Source organism: Pelophylax lessonae (genome assembly GCF_965119305.1).
Source record: "Pelophylax lessonae genome assembly, chromosome: 7".
In the NCBI taxonomy this organism is placed as follows: domain Eukaryota; kingdom Metazoa; phylum Chordata; class Amphibia; order Anura; family Ranidae; genus Pelophylax; species Pelophylax lessonae.
Genome location: NC_138774.1, coordinates 2,669,247 through 2,689,625, shown reverse-complemented (window position 1 = coordinate 2,689,625; position 20,379 = coordinate 2,669,247). Strand labels below are relative to the sequence as shown.

General features: G+C 50.4%; 1 protein-coding gene across 1 annotated transcript; it reads right to left on the bottom strand.

The window, feature by feature from the left end:
• Positions 1-4,899: 4,899 nt before the first annotated feature.
• AP2S1 (adaptor related protein complex 2 subunit sigma 1) lies at positions 4,900-20,146 on the bottom strand. Its single transcript, XM_082264263.1, has 5 exons — positions 20,025-20,146; positions 14,996-15,145; positions 7,278-7,391; positions 6,451-6,510; positions 4,900-5,231 (listed from the first exon to the last, which is right to left on the bottom strand). Exons 1-5 carry the CDS (start codon positions 20,025-20,027, stop codon positions 5,130-5,132), a joined length of 429 nt encoding a protein of 142 aa, XP_082120389.1. The 5' UTR covers positions 20,028-20,146; the 3' UTR covers positions 4,900-5,129.
• Between the last annotated feature and the right edge of the window lie 233 nt (positions 20,147-20,379).

Below are 20,379 nucleotides of genomic sequence, written 5' to 3'. Positions count from 1 at the left end.
GTCTGCAAACCGGAGGATGGAACCCCAGGGTGGGTGTTGGGTTTATTTCCTCCTTATACTGCGTTACGCTGCGTGTGGGACTCTGCTTGGTGATTACCCCGGAGATTTCCTCTTAATGTTCCTGTTGGACCTTGAATCCCTGGATGAGCCCAGGGGCCCTCCACCCATGCGTTTCAGGTTATCTTTAGAGAAATTTAAAAAGATGCCGTCGCTCCTCGTCTTTCATAGTATGCGATGGGTGTCGTGTTCCAGTGCAGGGTGATGAAGCTCATGGAGTGACAACGGGAAAAGATGGCTTCCCGGCGAAAGAAGAATCACAGTATGAGTCTTATAGTCTGTTTGCTTTTATCCAGCCCTTGGGGCACTATTTTATTCACTGACACCAATAATGAGATACAATTCCTCCCACTGACACCAATGATGGGGCACTATTCCTCCCACTGACACCAATGATGGGGCGCTATTCCTCCCACTGACACCAATGATGGGGCGCTATTCCTCCCACTGACACCAATGATGGGGCGCTATTCCTCCCACTGACACCAATGATGGGGCGCTATTCCTCCCACTGACACCAATGATGGGGCGCTATTCCTCCACTGACACCAATGATGGGGCGCTATTCCTCCCACTGACACCAATGATGGGGCGCTATTCCTCCCACTGACACCAATGATGGGACTCTATTCCTCCCACTGACACCAATGATGGGACACTATTCCTCCCACTGACACCAATGATGGGGGGCGCTATTCCTCCCACTGATACCAATGATGGGACACTATTCCTCCCACTGACACCAATGATGGGACACTATTCCTCCCACTGACACCAATGATGGGGCGCTATTCCCCCCACTGACACCAATGATGAGGCGCTATTCCTTCCACTGACACCAATGATGAGGCACTATTTCTCCCACTGATACCAATGATGAGGCACTATTCTTCCCACTGACACCAATGATGGGACACTATTCCTCCCACTGACACCAATGATGGGACGCTATTCCTCCCACTGACACCAATGATGAGGCGCTATTCCTCCCACTGACACCAATGATGAGGCGCTATTCCTCCCACTGACACCAATGATGAGGCACTATTTCTCCCACTGACACCAATGATGGGGCACTATTCCTCCCACTGACACCAATGATGAGGCACTATTTCTCCCACTGACACCAATGATGGGGGCGCTATTCCTCCCACTGATACCAATGATGGGGCACTATTCCTCCCACTGACACCAATGATGAGGCACTATTTCTCCCACTGACACCAATGATGGGGCACTATTCCCCCCCACTGACACCAATGATGAGGCACTATTCCTCCAACTGACACCAATGATGGGGCACTATTCCCCCCCACTGACACCAATGATGGGGCACTATTCCTCCCACTGACACCAATGATGGGGCGCTATTCCCCCCACTGACACCAATGATGGGGCACTATTCCTCCCACTGACACCAATGATGGGACACTATTCCCCCCACTGACACCAATGATGAGGCGCTATTCCTCCCACTGACACCAATGATGGGGGCGCTATTCCTCCCACTTATACCAATGATGGGGCACTATTCCTCCCACTGACACCAATGATGAGGCACTATTTCTCCCACTGACACCAATGATGGGGCACTATTCCCCCCCACTGACACCAATGATGAGGCACTATTCCTCCCACTGACACCAATGATGGGGCACTATTCCCCCCCACTGACACCAATGATGAGGCACTATTTCTCCCACTGACACCAATGATGGGGCACTATTCCTCCCACTGATACCAATGATGAGGCACTATTCTTGCCACTGACACCAATGATGGGACACTATTCCTCCCACTGACACCAATGATGGGGCGCTATTCCCCCCACTGACACCAATGATGAGGCGCTATTCCTTCCACTGACACCAATGATGAGGCACTATTTCTCCCACTGATACCAATGATGAGGCACTATTCTTCCCACTGACACCAATGATGGGACACTATTCCTCCCACTGACACCAATGATGAGGCGCTATTCCTCCCACTGACACCAATGATGAGGCGCTATTCCTCCCACTGACACCAATGATGGGGGCGCTATTCCTCCCACTGATACCAATGATGGGGCACTATTCCTCCCACTGACACCAATGATGAGGCACTATTTCTCCCACTGACACCAATGATGAGGCACTATTCCTCCCACTGACACCAATGATGAGGCACTATTCCTCCCACTGACACCAATGATGAGGCACTATTCCTCCCACTGACACCAATGATGGGGCACTATTTCCCCCCACTGACACCAATGATGAGGCACTATTCCTCCCACTGACACCAATGATGGGGCACTATTCCTCCCACTGACACCAATGATGAGGCGCTATTCCTCCCACTGACACCAATGATGAGGCGCTATTCCTCCCACTGATACCAATGATGGGGCGCTATTCCTTCCACTGACACCAATGATGGGGCGCTATTCCTTCCACTGACACCAATGATGGGGCACTATTCCTCCCACTGACACCAATGATGGGGCACTATTCCTCCCACTGACACCAATGATGGGGCACTATTCCCCCCACTGACACCAATGATGGGACACTATTCCTCCCACTGACACCAATGATGAGGCACTATTTCTCCCACTGATACCAATGATGGGACACTATTCCTCCCACTGACACCAATGATGGGGAACTATTCCTCCCACTGACACCAACAACGGGGTACTATTCAGCATGGTTGGAGGAAAGAAGATTGCACCATCTATGCCCGTCTTTAGGCACATGCTGCATTTTATGGCGGCGCACCGTACAGAAATCGCATGGCACTGTACGGCAAAGCAGCGCACCATGCTGCTGTACAGTGACATAAAATTTAATGTATGTTTTGTACAGTTCAAATAAAGTTTGTACTAAAAAAAAAAAAAAAAAAAAAAGAGGGGGGACCACACCGCCCCCTACCGCAGCTGGGAATAGAGCGGTAAAGCACTCCAGCAGCAGTCCGGATAGTGTGAATTCAGCCTTAGAGAGGAATTCCAGGCATTGTATATTTTATATGCAGTTTGGTTACATTGTTGCAGCTTGGACCAATATAACTTTGTATATACCATACCTGGCCAATCCCCTGGAAATCACTGGAGAGGACACCGCTACTACATCACTACTACACTGGGGGACACTGAACACAGGAGGCCGGACTGCCATTCAGAGAATGTTTCATATTCTCCGAATGAATCCAGTGATTGGACAATTTGGAGACTGGGTGGTGACATCACACTCCCCACCCCATCCAACCGGAGGATGCTTGGCATTCATTAGGATGTGGTAGTCCGGCCTCCTGTGTTCAGAATTCAACAGGGCAGCCGCTTAGCACGGGAGCCGGAAGCCAGTGGAGATCAGCGTAGTAGCAGTGTAGTAGTAGTGTAGTAGTAGTGTCTACTACAGGGATTTCCTGTTTCCACGGGAATCGGCCAGATATTGTATATACATAGATGGTCCAACCTGCAACAATTTAACCATTTAGTAAGACACGTACCTGGAATTCTTCCTTGAAGTATTACCGATTCAATACCGGACACTTTCACCTCCTTCCTGACCCAGCCAATCTTCAGCTTTCACCGCTGATGAGGCTGCACTGAAGGGCGTTGATGAGGCTGCACTGAAGGGCGCTGAAGAAGCTGCACTGAAGGGTGCTGAAGAAGCTGCACTGATGGGCGCTGATGAGGCTGCACTGATGGGCGCTGATGGGCCCTGATGAGACTGCACTGATGGGTGATGATGCGGCTGCAATGTAGGGCGCTGATGCAGCTGCGCTGATGAGGCTGCACTGATGGGCGCTGGGGATGCACTGAAGGGCGATTATGTGGATGCACTGATGGGCGATGATGCGGATGCACTGATGGGGGATGATGTCTGTCTGTTTACACGTGATCAGCTATGATTGGACACAGCTCATCACACGGTAAAGGGCTGCTGTGATTGGCCATTTACCCTGATCTGTGATCAGCTGTGTCCGATGCGCAGCCCAGGGGGCGGGTTCTGGGAGGACCTCTATGGATGCCCTCCCAGAACTATAGCACTGCACCGTATCCGTCTTTTGGCTGTCGCCCGGTACTACAGTGAGTAAACCCAAACCTAGAAACGTCACATATTGCACCTCACCAATCAGACGTGACGACTGCATTCCTTTTCTTTTCTTAGCTTTTTTTTCCCCCTCTGTTTTCACCTGGTGATCTGGCCAGTAACACACCTCCTGTATTAGAGCGCCCCCCAATCTGGATGAAGGAGCACAGGGGGCACCTTTGGACAGCAGCATTGTTAGTCTGGGGGGAGGGGAGTGTTAGATATTTTAGAAGATTTAGATACACTAAAACTGAATCCAAACTCCAGCTCACACGTTATAATCAGTGACGGTCGTTTTCTTTTGGGATAAAGATTTTACATAAAAGCAGATCATTGTAAGCACCCCTGCCAGTGATAAATGGTTTGCCTGAACCCTCTAACTGCTACATCTGCAGGGCGTTCTGTTGAAAGACAACCGACTTACTGGTGAAAATAAAAAGGAAAGAAAACCTAAAATGTTCACCATAGACGTTACAATCCGGCTACAACCAACCAAACTATATAATCTGAGGACGACCTAATTTCTATCCAATCCCGCGAGTCCTCCTACTACTACTTCCTGAGAGATGGAAGAGAGATTGTACGGTCAGATTGTACTGTGTGTGTGGGGTGATGTAAAGACAAAACTATAAATAAAATACATCTGAAGCCCCCATCCCCCGCATCATATCACACACCCCACCCCCATCATATCGCACACCCCACCCCCATCATATCGCACACCCCACCCCCATCATATCACACACCCCACTCTTCTCTCGTTATATCCATAGAATGTTTTATTCTCTTCACATTAAATTGTACAAAATAAAAAAAAAATAAGATAAAAAAAAAAAAGGTCACCCCCAATGAAGGGGCGGGGCAGGCGAGACAGGATGGAGGCAGAGAAGAGCACTGGTGGGAGAGTAACACTGGTCATGGGATTGGGGGGAGGGGGGACCTGATCCGGGAATGTGGTCACATGACAGGAAACACATGAGCGGGGGTCACCGGTCACTCCAGGGACTGCAGCATCAGCAGTTGTTTCAGGACTTTTGTCTGGCTGGTTTCCCGGATCTCTCCTGCTAGAAACATCTCATCCACCACCGTGTAAACCTGCGAGGAAACCAGCGGCAGAGTCACCCCACAGACAGACAGACCGACATACTGTACAGACAGACATACTGTACAGACAGACAGAGACCGACCGACATACATACATACAAATACAGACAGACATAGAGACAGACACACAGACAGACTGGACAGACAGACACACAGACAGACACACAGACAGACAGACACACAGACAGACACACAGACAGACAGACAGACACACAGACAGACAGACAGACACACAGACAGACAGACAGACACACAGACAGACAGACAGACACACAGACAGACAGACAGACACACAGACAGACAGACAGACACACAGACAGACAGACAGACACACAGACAGACAGACAGACACACAGACAGACAGACAGACACACAGACAGACACACAGACAGACAGACACACAGACAGACACACAGACAGACACACACACAGACAGACACACACACAGACAGACACACACACAGACAGACACACACACAGACAGACACACACACAGACACACACACAGACAGACACACACACAGACAGACACACACACAGACAGACACACACACAGACAGACACACACACACACAGACAGACACACACACAGACAGACACACACACAGACAGACACACACACAGACAGACACACACACAGACAGACACACACACAGACAGACACACACACAGACACACACACACACAGACAGACACACACACAGACAGACAGACAGACACACACACAGACAGACACACACACAGACAGACACACACACAGACAGACACACACACAGACACAGACACACACACAGACACAGACACACACACAGACTGACAGACACACACACACAGACAGACTGACAGACACACAGACAGACTGACAGACACACACACACACAGACAGACAGACACACAGACAGACAGACACACACACAGACAGACACACACACAGACAGACACACACACAGACAGACACAGAGACACAGACAGACACAGAGACACAGACAGACACAGAGACACAGACAGACACAGAGACACAGACAGACACAGAGACACAGACAGACACACACACAGACAGACAGACACACACACAGACAGACAGACAGACAGACAGACAGACAGACAGACAGACAGACAGACACACAGACAGACACACAGACAGACACACAGACACACAGACAGACACACACACAGGCAGACAGAAATACAGACAGACAGAAGCACTCACCTTATAGAAATTAAACACCAGATCCAACTCACACACATTGTGGAAATATTCATTCAGCACCTAAAGAAAGAAAAAAGAAAGCAGTCAAAATCCCAAACCAGCCAATCACAGGTCATATGGTAGGGAGCTCAGCCCCAGGACCCCCCCGGCGGTAGGGAGCTCAGCCCCAGGACCCCCCCCGGCGGTAGGAAGCTCAGCCCCAGGACCCCCCCCCGGCGGTAGGAAGCTCAGCCCCAGGACCCCCCCGGCGGTAGGGAGCTCAGCCCCAGGACCTCCCCGGTGGTAGGGAGCTCAGCCCCAGGACCCCCCCGGCGGTAGGGAGCTCAGCCCCAGGACCCCCCCGGCGGTAGGGAGCTCAGCCCCAGGACCCCCCCGGCGGTAGGGAGCTCAGCCCCAGGACCCCCCGGCGGTAGGGAGCTCAGCCCCAGGACCCCCCGGCGGTAGGGAGCTCAGCCACAGGACCCCCCGGCGGTAGGGAGCTCAGCCACAGGACCCCCCGGCGGTAGGGAGCTCAGCCACAGGACCCCCCGGCGGTAGGGAGCTCAGCCACAGGACCCCCCGGCGGTAGGGAGCTCAGCCCCAGGACCCCCCGGCGGTAGGGAGCTCAGCCCCAGGACCCCCCGGCGGTAGGGAGCTCAGCCCCAGGACCCCCCGTCGGTAGGGAGCCCAGCCCCCGGACTCGGGAAATAGTGAGCTTACTATCGGACCCCAGCAAAAGTGAACTTAAATTCCATATACAGACACAAAGATCTGTCAGAACAGAAGAGAATGTCCGTCCTGCGTCCATCTTCCTCCCCCACCCCCATCCTGCCTCTGGAGCTCCTTACCTCTACAAAGTTGTGAATGGCCTCCAGATAGGCCAGGTTATTGTCCGTCACATCCACACAGATACAGAAGTACAGGCCGGCGTATCGGCGATAGATGATCTTAAAGTTTCTGAACTGTAACAGAAGATGGCGGGGGAGGGGGGGGAGATAATTGGGGGGGTAGAGAGAGTACAGGTCATTATTAATAAGATGGCTGAATTGAGCTATAAAACACATTACAATAATTTCCAAATCTCTTTCACTCCTCAGATGATTGATTTTCCTGGTGTCATTTTGTATCCCTGATGAAGGGGAGGGGTCTAAATCTCTGAAACGCGTTGGTTATCTTTAAAGAACTTTCATGTGAATCAATAATTTTCTTTGGACTCTATTCTGGAAATGGACCTCTACAGAGATGTAGTTCCCTTACCTGCACCTAAGTCAGGAAGTACAAACAACTGCCCCCACCTATAACTGGCCTTCGCAGAAAGGAGCGTGTGGAAGGGCGACGCGTTTCATACAAAACCAAAGAAATTACCAATAGAGATGTCCCAAACTGTTCGCCGGCGAACTTCACATGTTCGCGTTCGCCTCGGGAGGCGAACATATGCGATGTTCGGTCCGCCTCCTATACATCATCATTGAGCAAACTTTGACCCTGTACCTCACAGTCAGCAGACACATTCCAGCCAATCAGCATACCTCCCTTCCACACCCTCCCACCTCCTATAAAAAAGCAAGGGCAGCATCCATCTTAGATTCATTCTGAAGCTGCAGTGTTAGTTAGAGCAGGGAGAGGGCTGCTGCTGCTGCTGAATTGATAGGGAAATCATTAGCTAGGCCAGTGTTCTGTGTCCACTCCTGCTGTAAGGACAGCATCCTGACAGCACCCCAAAAAGGAAGCCCCCCTTTTTAGGGCTGGTACATCAGTCTGCTTTCATTTATTTTTTTTTTCTATATATTTATTTATCAGGCTTTTTTGGAGGCAGGCATGACTTTTTTTGGGATTAGTGTCGAGGGGGGGGGGGGGGGGTCTAAAAAGTGTACCTGTGAAGTTTCAGCTCTGTAGCATGTCCAGAACCAGAAAAGAAAGATCATATAGGTGTAAAAGGGGTTCCCACCATCCCTGCTCTACTGAAAAATTATCTTTTATTCATGGTTCTGGACATGCTACAGAGCTGAAACTTCACAGGTACACTTTTTAGACCCCCCCCCCCCCCCAGACACTAAATCACACAAAAAAAGTTCTTAAAAAATTGTCATTTTTGATAGAGAGCCAATTATTGGAAAAATTAAAAAAAAAAAAAAATTCTTTGGATTTAGTGTCTGGGGGGTCTTAAAAGTGTACCTGTGAAGTTTCAGCTCTGTAGCATGTCCAGAACCAGGAAAAAATATGAATTAGGGTTAGGGTTATTTTTAGTGCTTAGGGTTAGAGGGGTAGGGTTACTAATTCTAACCCTAAGTATCTCACCGTAACCCTAACCCTATCCCCTAACACTAAACCTAACCCTAACCCTCTAAGCCTAGCCATAAAAATAACCCTAACCCTAACCCTCTAACCTTAAACTTAACCCCCTAACCCTAACCCTAGCCCTAACCCTAACCCTAGCCCTAACCCTAATTCATATTTTTTTTCTGGTTCTGGACATGCTACAGAGCTGAAACTTCACAGGTACACTTTTTAGACCCCCCAGATGCTAAATCCAAAGAAATTTTTTATTTTTTTAATTTTTCCAATCATTGGCTCTCTATCAAAAAGGACAATTTTTAATAACTTTTTTTTGTGTGATTTTGTGTCTGGGGGGTCTAAAAAGTGTAGCTGTGAAGTTTCAGCTCTGTAGCATGTCCAGAACCAGAAAAAAAAATAGAATTTGGGTTAGGGTTATTTTTAGTGCTTAGGGTTAGACGGTTAGGGTTAGAGGCGTAGGGGTAGGGTTACTAACTCTAACCCTAAGTATCTCACCGTAACCCCAACCCTATCCCCTAACACTAAACCTAACCCTAACCCTTAAAGCCCAGTTCCTGTCCCATTTTGGTCGGTTCTGGTCTGTTTGCGGAGCGTTTGGTCTGTCACTGTGAAGCGGGCGTAACCCTTACACTACCTGATCGATACAACATCATACCTGATCGCACACACACACTGGATGTTTTAAAGCACGTTATTCCAAACAATTTAGGAATGTTAGGTGATTTATGCCCTTTATGGAATAAAACCCGACTCTGCGTCAACTACGTAATTTTCCATGGGAGTTTTGCCATGGATCCCTCTCCGGCATGCCACAGTCCAGGTGTTTGTCCCCTTGAAACAACTTTTCCATCACTATTGTGGCCAGAAAGAGTCCCTGTGGGTTTTAAAATTCGCCTGCCTATTGAAGTCTATGGCGGTTCGCAATGTTCGCCGGTTCGTGAACATTTGCGGAAGTTCACGTTCGCCGTTCGCGAACATTAAATTTTATGTTCGCGACATCACTAATTACCAACTCAACTTACCAACCAACCAAATTCTCCTGTATGAAAATTTCTCTTAAAACGGGGGTTTAGAGATTCTCTGTATGCTTCTAAATTGTTGTTTTCTTTATGGTAAAAATTTATACTTGTGACGCACAGTGGGGGAAAATAATGATTTGATCCCTGCAGATTGTGTAAGTTTGCCCACTTACAAAGAAATGGCGGGTGTATAATTTTTATCATCGGTGTATTTTATATGATAGAGACAGAATATCAACCAAAAATCCAGAAAAAACACATAATACAAATGTTATAAATGGAGTTGCAGTTCAGTGAGTAAAATAAGTATTTGATCCCCAAGCAACTAACAATAATTCTCCCTCCCACAGACTGGCTACAGGAGGTGCTCATGTGGTACACAGATTAGTCCTGTCAATGTAAGAAGGAGCTCCTAATGATAACTCATTATGTGTATAAAAGACTCCCGTCTACAGAATCTCTTTCCTCCAATCACAGCTCACCATCATGGGAAGACCAAAGAGCTGTCAGAGGAGGTCAGGGAGAAGATTGTAGACCTATACAAGGCTGGAGTGGCTACAAGACCATCAGCAAGAAGCTTGGAGAGAAGGAGACAACTGTTGGAACGATTATTCACAAATGGAAATACAAAATAACCATCAATCGCCCTCAGTTTGGAGCTCCATGCAAGATTTCACCTCATGGGGTGAGGATGGTCATGAGAAAAGTGAGGGATCCGCCCAGAACTACACGGGAGGAGCTTGTGAATGATCTCAAGGCAGTTGGGACCACAGTCACCAAACAAACCATTGGTAACACAATACACCGCCATGGACTGAAATCCTGCAGCGCCCGCAAGGTCCCCCTCCTCAGGAAGGCACATGTACAAGACCATCTGAAGTTTGCCAGTGAACATCCAAATGATTCAGAGAAGGATTGGGGGGGGGGGGGGGGGGGAAGTGCTGTGGTCAGATGAAACCAAAATTGAGCTCTTTAGCATTAGCTCAACTCGCCGTGTTTGGAGGAAGAAAAATGCTGACTATGACCCTAAGCAGACCATCCCTACAGACGCCGTCCCTACAGACGCCGTCCCTACAGACGCCGTCCCTACAGACGCCGTCCCTACAGACGCCGTCCCTACAGACGCCGTCCCTACAGCCAAGCACGGAGGTGGAAACATGATGTTTTGGGGCCGTTTCTCTGCTAAAAGGTACAGGCCGACGTTGCCGCATTGAGGGGCCAATGGGAGAGGCCATGTATTGTAAAATCTTGGATGAGAACCTTCTTCCCTCAGCCAGAACACTGAAGATGGGTCATGGATGGGTCTTCAAACATGACAATGACCCAAAACATATCGCCAAGGCAACAAGAAGAAGCACATTAAGGTCATGGAGTGGCCTAGTCAGTCTCCAGACCTTAATCCTATAGAAAATGTATGAAGGGAGCTGAAACTTCAAATTGCCAAGTAACAGCCAAGAAACCTTAAGGATTTAGAGAAGATCTGTAAAGAAGAGTGGGCCAAGATCCCTCCTGAGATGTGTGCAAACCTGGGGGCCAACTACAAGAAACGTCTGACCTCCGTAATTGCCAATAAATGTTTCTCCACCAACTACTAAATCATGTTTTGGGGATCAAATAATGGGATTTTTGACTTACCGTAAAATCCATTTCTCTGATGTTCATTGACGTAGCCAGCTCCTGGCATTCCTAAACATTGGGTTATACTGCAGACTACAGGAGTAGGACACAAGGCAGAAAAAAAGTCTGGCTATGCCTTTGGGCAGAAGAATTACAACTCCACAGGGGGGTGGGTGCTGTGTCCTTCAATGAACATCAGAGAAATGGATTTTACGGCAAGTCAAAAATCCCATTTTCCCTTTCGTTCATTGACGGACACAGCTCCTGATCTTTTTCACCATTGGGACGTCCCAAAGCAGTATTAAACATGAGGGGTGGGAACAGTGAAAAACAAATTTCCAAGGCTAACGATAGCCAACCAGGTAATCCAGAGCTCTACTGAAAAAAACAATACACCCTCAAAGAGGACCAGGTCCTCTAAATATCAGCCTGCAAAACCTTGCGGCCAAAGGAAGCATCCACAGATGCCAACACATCCACTCTATAGAACTTTGTGAAAGTGTGCACCGACGACCAGGTGGCCGCCTTGCAAACCTGTGTCACTGATGCCTGATGATGGAAGGCCCAGTAGAGTGAACCTTGACAGGGAAAGGAGGAACCTGACCCTTAATGCAATAGGCCTGAACCACCCACCATCTTTCTGATCCATTGGGAAATGGTCACAGGGAAGCGGACAACCCTTTCCGCGGCCCATCCATGAGCACAAATTGTGAGTCTGATTTCCTAAAAGACTCCGTAGCTGCCAGGTACACACTAATCGCCCGGACCACATCCAAGGTATGCGAAGCAATTTCCTTTGGATGTTTTTGCCTGGGACACAGGGAAGTCAACACATTGTCTTCATTCAAATGAAAATCAGAGACAACCTTTGGAAGGAACGACGGACAGGGGGCGAAGAACCACATTATCTCTGTGAAACACCAAGTAAGATGAACGACAAGACAACGTCGCCAATTCCGACACCCTGCGCACAGAAGTGATAGCCTCCAAAAAGGCCACCTTATGGGACAGCGTAAGCAGGGGAATCTCCCTAAGATTCTCCCTTTGAGAGGCTTCTGGAGGACAGAGCACCAAATTGAGGTCCCAAGACGATAACGGAGACCCCGCACTGGAGGAGCCAAGTGGCGAACTCCCTGAAGAAAAGTACGCACCAGAGAGTGTGTGGCCAAGGGTCGTTGAAAGAAGATTGCTAAGACCGCCCCCTGACCCTTGATAGTACTCAAGGACAGTTTTGGCTCAACCACCCGTTAAAGGAAGGTCAAGATCCGAGCCACCGAAAAGGAACCAGGATGAACCCCAAAAGACTAAACCCCTGTACACACGTACCGAATGTCGGCCCAACGATCGGCCGTCTTTTGTCCGGAGCTGTCCTGTCGGTTGAAAAGTGCTAAAGACTGCACATGAATTTTGTCGGCCAACAACAGCCGACTGCAGAAGTGATGTCATGTGATGGTTAACTTTCCGTGTGTTTTTTCTTCTCTGAGCATGCCCAGTCTTGCAAATCTGCTGTTTGTCGGCCGAATTCTGTACTGACTGGCGAACAATCGGCCGTTCTGGTGTTGGCCAACAAAAATTTTAATGCCTGCACACCAGATTCTGTTCGGCAGAAAAGTCGCAGTCGGTTGTCGGAAGCATCATACTAACAAGCCGACAATCGGCCGATCGTTTGGCGGCCGAATATTTACGGCCGACAATCGCTACGTGTGTACGGGGCTTTAAACCACGCAATGTACATCTTCCCAGAAGTAGATTTTCTAGCTTTTAGCAGCGTTGGAATCACTGACTCTATCCATCAACACCTGGCGTTCAACAGCCAAGCCATCAAAGCCAGCGACTGTAAAGCAGGATGGAGGATCGGTCCTTGGGACAGCAGATCCTCCCTGAAAGGAAGCTTCTAAGGAACGTCAGCGACCAGCCTCACCAGATCGGCGTTCTGGCGTCACAGAGGCTCCACCCCCACTGTCTGTTATCTAAACATGTCCCTCACAGAGGCTCCACCCCCACTGTCTGAATCTAAACATGTCCCTCACAGAGGCTCCACCCCCACTGTCTGTATTTAAACATGTCCCTCACAGAGGCTCCACCCCCACTGTCTGTATCTAAACATGTCCCTCACAGAGGCTCCACCCCCACTGTCTGTATCTAAACACGTCCCTCACAGAGGCTCCACCCCCACTGTCTGTATCTAAACATGTCCTTCACAGAGGCTCCACCCCCACTGTCTGTATCTAAACATGTCCCTCACAGATGCTCCACCCCCACTGTCTGTATCTAAACATGTCCCTCACAGAGGCTCCACCCCCACTGTCTGTATCTAAACATGTCCCTCACAGATGCTCCACCCCCACTGTCTGTATCTAAACATGTCCCTCACAGAGGCTCCACCCCCACTGTCTGTATCTAAACATGTCCCTTACAGAGGCTCCACCCCCACTGTCTGTATCTAAACATGTCCCTCACAGAGGCTCCACCCCCACTGTCTGTATCTAAACATGTCCCTCACAGAGGCTCCACCTCCACTGTCTGTATCTAAACATGTCCCTCACAGATGCTCCACCCCCACTGTCTGTATCTAAACATGTCCCTCACAGAGGCTCCACCCCCACTGTCTGTATCTAAACATGTCCCTTACAGAGGCTCCACCCCCACTGTCTGTATCTAAACATGTCCCTCACAGAGGCTCCACCCCCACTGTCTGTATCTAAACATGTCCCTCACAGAGGCTCCACCCCCACTGTCTGTATCTAAACATGTCCCTCATAGAGGCTCCACCCCCACTGTCTGTATCTAAACATGTCCCTCACAGAGGCTCCACCCCCACTGTCTGTATCTAAACACGTCCCTCACAGAGGCTCCACCCCCAATGTCTGTATCTAAACATGTCTCTCACAGAGGCTCCACCCCCACTCTCTGTATCTAAACACGTCCCTCACAGAGACTCCACCCCCATTGTCTGTATCTAAACACGTCCCTCACAGAAGCTCCACCTCCACTGTCTGTATCTAAACACGTCCCTCACAGAGGCTCCACCCCCACTGTCTGTATCTAAACATGTCCCTCACAGAGGCTCCACCCCTACTGTCTGTATCTAAACATGTCCCTCACAGAGGCTCCACCCCCACTGTCTGTATCTAAACATGTCCCTCACAGAGGCTCCACCCCCACTGTCTGTATCTAAACATGTCCCTCACAGAGGCTCCACCCCCACTGTCTGTATCTAAACATGTCCCTCACAGAGGCTCCACCCCCACTGTCTGTATCTAAAATGTCCCTCACAGAGGCTCCACCCCCACTGTCTGTATCTAAAATGTCCCTCACAGAGGCTCCACCTCCACTGTCTGTTATCTAAACATGTCCCTCACAGAGGCTCCACCTCCACTGTCTTTATCTAAACATGTCCCTCACAGAGGCTCCACCCCCACTGTCTGTATCTAAACATGTCCCTCACAGAGGCTCCACCCCCACTGTCTGTATCTAAAATGTCCCTCACAGAGGCTCCACCCCCACTGTCTGTATCTAAACATGTCCCTCACAGAGGCTCCACCCCCACTGTCTGTATCTAAACATGTCCCTCACAGAGGCTCCACCCCCACTCATGTTCTATGTAGCCCCACCCCCGCAGAACTGGGCGTTACCTCCACGAAGTTGGTGTGTTTGGCGTCTCGGACGGTCACCACGGCGTGGACCTCTTCAATCAGCTTCTGTTTCTCATCGTCATCGAACTGCATGTACCACTTCGCCAGGCGGGTCTTCCCGGCCCGGTTCTGGATGAGGATGAAGCGGATCTGAAGGGGGAGATGGGGGGAGGGGATGGTTATACAGAAGGTCACATGACCGGATACTGCCAGGGGGCGGGGATAGCGGATAGGAATAATCCTTATTAATACTGAAGGGGATCTGACAGCCAATCAGATAGAGAGAACATCTATGAATGGTAACCATGTGAGGGGGGATACAATGTATCATACAGAGGGGAGGAGGGGGGATACAATGTATCATACAGAGGGGAGGAGGGGGGATACAATGTATCATACAGAGGGGAGGAGGGGGATACAATGTATCATACAGAGGGGAGGAGGGGGGATACAATGTATCATACAGAGGGGAGGAGGGGGATACAATGTATCATACAGAGGGGAGGAGGGGGGATACAATGTATCATACAGAGGGGGGGAGGAGGGGGGATACAATGTATCATACAGAGGGGGGGAGGAGGGGGGATACAATGTATCATACAGAGGGGGGGAGGAGGGGGATACAATGTATCATACAGAGGGGGGGAGGAGGGGGTATACAATGTATCATACAGAGGGGAGGAGGGGGATACAATGTATCATACAGAGGGGGGGAGGAGGGGTATACAATGTATCATACAGAGGGGAGGAGGGGGATACAATGTATCATACAGAGGGGAGGAGGGGGGATACAATGTATCATACAGAGGGGAGGAGGGGGATACAATGTATCATACAGAGGGGAGGAGGGGGATACAATGTATCATACAGAGGGAGAGGAGGGGGGATACAATGTATCATACAGAGGGGGAGGAGGGGGGATACAATGTATCATACAGAGGGGGGGAGGAGGGGGGATACAATGTATCATACAGAGGGGGGGAGGAGGGGGGATACAATGTATCATACAGAGGGGGGGAGGAGGGGGGATACAATGTATCATACAGAGGGGGGGAGGAGGGGGGATACAATGTATCATACAGAGGGGGGGAGGAGGGGGGATACAATGTATCATACAGAGGGGGGAGGAGGGGGGATACAATGTATCATACAGAGGGGGGAGGAGGGGGGATACAATGTATCATACAGAGGGGGGGAGGAGGGGGGATACAATGTATCATACAGAGGGGGGGAGGAGGGGGATACAATGTATCATACAGAGGGGAGGAGGGGGGATACAATGTATCACACAGAGGGAGGAGGGGGGATACAATGTATCATACAGAGAGGGGAGGAGGGGGTACAATGTATCATACAGAGAGGGGAGGAGGGGGTACAATGTATCATACAGAGAGGGGAGGAGGGGGTACAATGTATCATACAGAGAGGGGAGGAGGGGGGGATACAATGTATCATACAGAGAGGGGAGGAGGGGGATACAATGTATCATACAGAGAGGGGAGGAGGGGGGGATACAATGTATCATACAGAGGGGGAGGAGGGGGATACAATGTATCATACAGAGGGGGAGGAGGGGGATACAATGTATCATACAGAGGGGGAGGAGGGGGATACAATGTATCATACAGAGGGGAGGAGGGGATACAATGTATCATACAGAGGGGGGGAGGAGGGGGATACAATGTATCATACAGAGGGGGGGAGGAGGGGGATACAATGTATCATACAGAGGGGGGGAGGAGGGGGATACAATGTATCATACAGAGGGGGAGGAGGGGGATACAATGTATCATACAGAGGGGGGAGGAGGGGGGATGCAATGTATCATACAGAGAGGAGGAGGGGGGATGCAATGTATCATACAGAGGGGAGGAGGGGGGATACAATGTATCATACAGAGGGGAGGAGGGGGGATACAATGTATCATACAGAGGGGGGAGGAGGGGGATACAATGTATCATACAGAGGGGGGGAGGAGGGGGGATACAATGTATCATACAGAGGGGGGGAGGAGGGGGGATACAATGTATCATACAGAGGGGGGGAGGAGGGGGGATACAATGTATCATACAGAGGGGGGAGGAGGGGGGATACAATGTATCATACAGAGGGGGGAGGAGGGGGGATACAATGTATCATACAGAGGGGGGGAGGAGGGGGGATACAATGTATCATACAGAGGGGGGGAGGAGGGGGATACAATGTATCATACAGAGGGGAGGAGGGGGGATACAATGTATCACACAGAGGGAGGAGGGGGGATACAATGTATCATACAGAGAGGGGAGGAGGGGGTACAATGTATCATACAGAGAGGGGAGGAGGGGGTACAATGTATCATACAGAGAGGGGAGGAGGGGGTACAATGTATCATACAGAGAGGGGAGGAGGGGGGGATACAATGTATCATACAGAGAGGGGAGGAGGGGGATACAATGTATCATACAGAGAGGGGAGGAGGGGGGGATACAATGTATCATACAGAGGGGGAGGAGGGGGATACAATGTATCATACAGAGGGGGGGAGGAGGGGGGATACAATGTATCATACAGAGGGGGGGAGGAGGGGGGATACAATGTATCATACAGAGGGGGGGAGGAGGGGGATACAATGTATCATACAGAGGGGGGGAGGAGGGGGTATACAATGTATCATACAGAGGGGAGGAGGGGGATACAATGTATCATACAGAGGGGGGGAGGAGGGGTATACAATGTATCATACAGAGGGGAGGAGGGGGATACAATGTATCATACAGAGGGGAGGAGGGGGGATACAATGTATCATACAGAGGGGAGGAGGGGGATACAATGTATCATACAGAGGGGAGGAGGGGGATACAATGTATCATACAGAGGGAGAGGAGGGGGGATACAATGTATCATACAGAGGGGGAGGAGGGGGGATACAATGTATCATACAGAGGGGGGGAGGAGGGGGGATACAATGTATCATACAGAGGGGGGGAGGAGGGGGGATACAATGTATCATACAGAGGGGGGGAGGAGGGGGGATACAATGTATCATACAGAGGGGGGGAGGAGGGGGGATACAATGTATCATACAGAGGGGGGGAGGAGGGGGGATACAATGTATCATACAGAGGGGGGAGGAGGGGGGATACAATGTATCATACAGAGGGGGGAGGAGGGGGGATACAATGTATCATACAGAGGGGGGGAGGAGGGGGGATACAATGTATCATACAGAGGGGGGGAGGAGGGGGATACAATGTATCATACAGAGGGGAGGAGGGGGGATACAATGTATCACACAGAGGGAGGAGGGGGGATACAATGTATCATACAGAGAGGGGAGGAGGGGGTACAATGTATCATACAGAGAGGGGAGGAGGGGGTACAATGTATCATACAGAGAGGGGAGGAGGGGGTACAATGTATCATACAGAGAGGGGAGGAGGGGGGGATACAATGTATCATACAGAGAGGGGAGGAGGGGGATACAATGTATCATACAGAGAGGGGAGGAGGGGGGGATACAATGTATCATACAGAGGGGGAGGAGGGGGATACAATGTATCATACAGAGGGGGAGGAGGGGGATACAATGTATCATACAGAGGGGGAGGAGGGGGATACAATGTATCATACAGAGGGGAGGAGGGGATACAATGTATCATACAGAGGGGGGGAGGAGGGGGATACAATGTATCATACAGAGGGGGGGAGGAGGGGGATACAATGTATCATACAGAGGGGGGGAGGAGGGGGATACAATGTATCATACAGAGGGGGAGGAGGGGGATACAATGTATCATACAGAGGGGGGAGGAGGGGGGATGCAATGTATCATACAGAGAGGAGGAGGGGGGATGCAATGTATCATACAGAGGGGAGGAGGGGGGATACAATGTATCATACAGAGGGGAGGAGGGGGGATACAATGTATCATACAGAGGGGGGAGGAGGGGGATACAATGTATCATACAGAGGGGGGGAGGAGGGGGGATACAATGTATCATACAGAGGGGGGGAGGAGGGGGGATACAATGTATCATACAGAGGGGGGGAGGAGGGGGGATACAATGTATCATACAGAGGGGGGAGGAGGGGGGATACAATGTATCATACAGAGGGGGGAGGAGGGGGGATACAATGTATCATACAGAGGGGGGGAGGAGGGGGGATACAATGTATCATACAGAGGGGGGGAGGAGGGGGATACAATGTATCATACAGAGGGGAGGAGGGGGGATACAATGTATCACACAGAGGGAGGAGGGGGGATACAATGTATCATACAGAGAGGGGAGGAGGGGGTACAATGTATCATACAGAGAGGGGAGGAGGGGGTACAATGTATCATACAGAGAGGGGAGGAGGGGGTACAATGTATCATACAGAGAGGGGAGGAGGGGGGGATACAATGTATCATACAGAGAGGGGAGGAGGGGGATACAATGTATCATACAGAGAGGGGAGGAGGGGGGGATACAATGTATCATACAGAGGGGGAGGAGGGGGATACAATGTATCATACAGAGGGGGAGGAGGGGGATACAATGTATCATACAGAGGGGGAGGAGGGGGATACAATGTATCATACAGAGGGGAGGAGGGGATACAATGTATCATACAGAGGGGGGGAGGAGGGGGATACAATGTATCATACAGAGGGGGGGAGGAGGGGGATACAATGTATCATACAGAGGGGGAGGAGGGGGATACAATGTATCATACAGAGGGGGGAGGAGGGGGGATGCAATGTATCATACAGAGAGGAGGAGGGGGGATACAATGTATCATACAGAGGGGAGGAGGGGGGATACAATGTATCATACAGAGGGGAGGAGGGGGGATACAATGTATCATACAGAGGGGGGAGGAGGGGGATACAATGTATCATACAGAGAGGGGAGGAGGGGGGATACAATGTATCATACAGAGGGGAGGAGTCTATGAATAATGTATGTCAGTCTGACACCCCTCCCCCCCATGTACAGCGATAATAAGGCCGTCGGTTCCCCCCCTCCCCGGTGATATTCGGTGGCCCGGCTCTCCTCCTCACCATGTCGGTCTCTTCTCTTTCCTGTCAGCCGCCCGGAATTCCCAGAACTACAATTCCCAGAACGCAGTGCGGGCAGCCGGCGGAAATGACGTCAGCGCCTATTCCTCTCCAGCTTCCTCCGCATCCTGCACGAGTGTGGAAACCCCGCCCACCGCTAACTCCGCCCTCCGGGAATTCTCCTGTGTATGCGCGGTGGGGCCGGCAGGTGGAGCTCTCTCATTGTCTTCTATGAGCTGTGCGCTCTCTCTGAATGTATTGGACAGTCCGGGATCAGGAGGAGGATGAAGAGATATATCATTATATATATATATATACAGGCATGTGTGTTTGAGTTTTGGGGTGCACACGTATGGTA

What these genes read in the sequence shown, in the direction of transcription:
- AP2S1 (XM_082264263.1), bottom strand. An exon ending in AACACACCAACTTCGTGGAG is followed by an intron (nt 7,392 to 14,995) that starts GTAACGCCCAGT and finishes CTTCTGTTACAG; the next exon opens with TTCAGAAACTTTAAGATCAT. An exon ending in CCATTCACAACTTTGTAGAG is followed by an intron (nt 6,511 to 7,277) that starts GTAAGGAGCTCC and finishes TTCTTTCTTTAG; the next exon opens with GTGCTGAATGAATATTTCCA.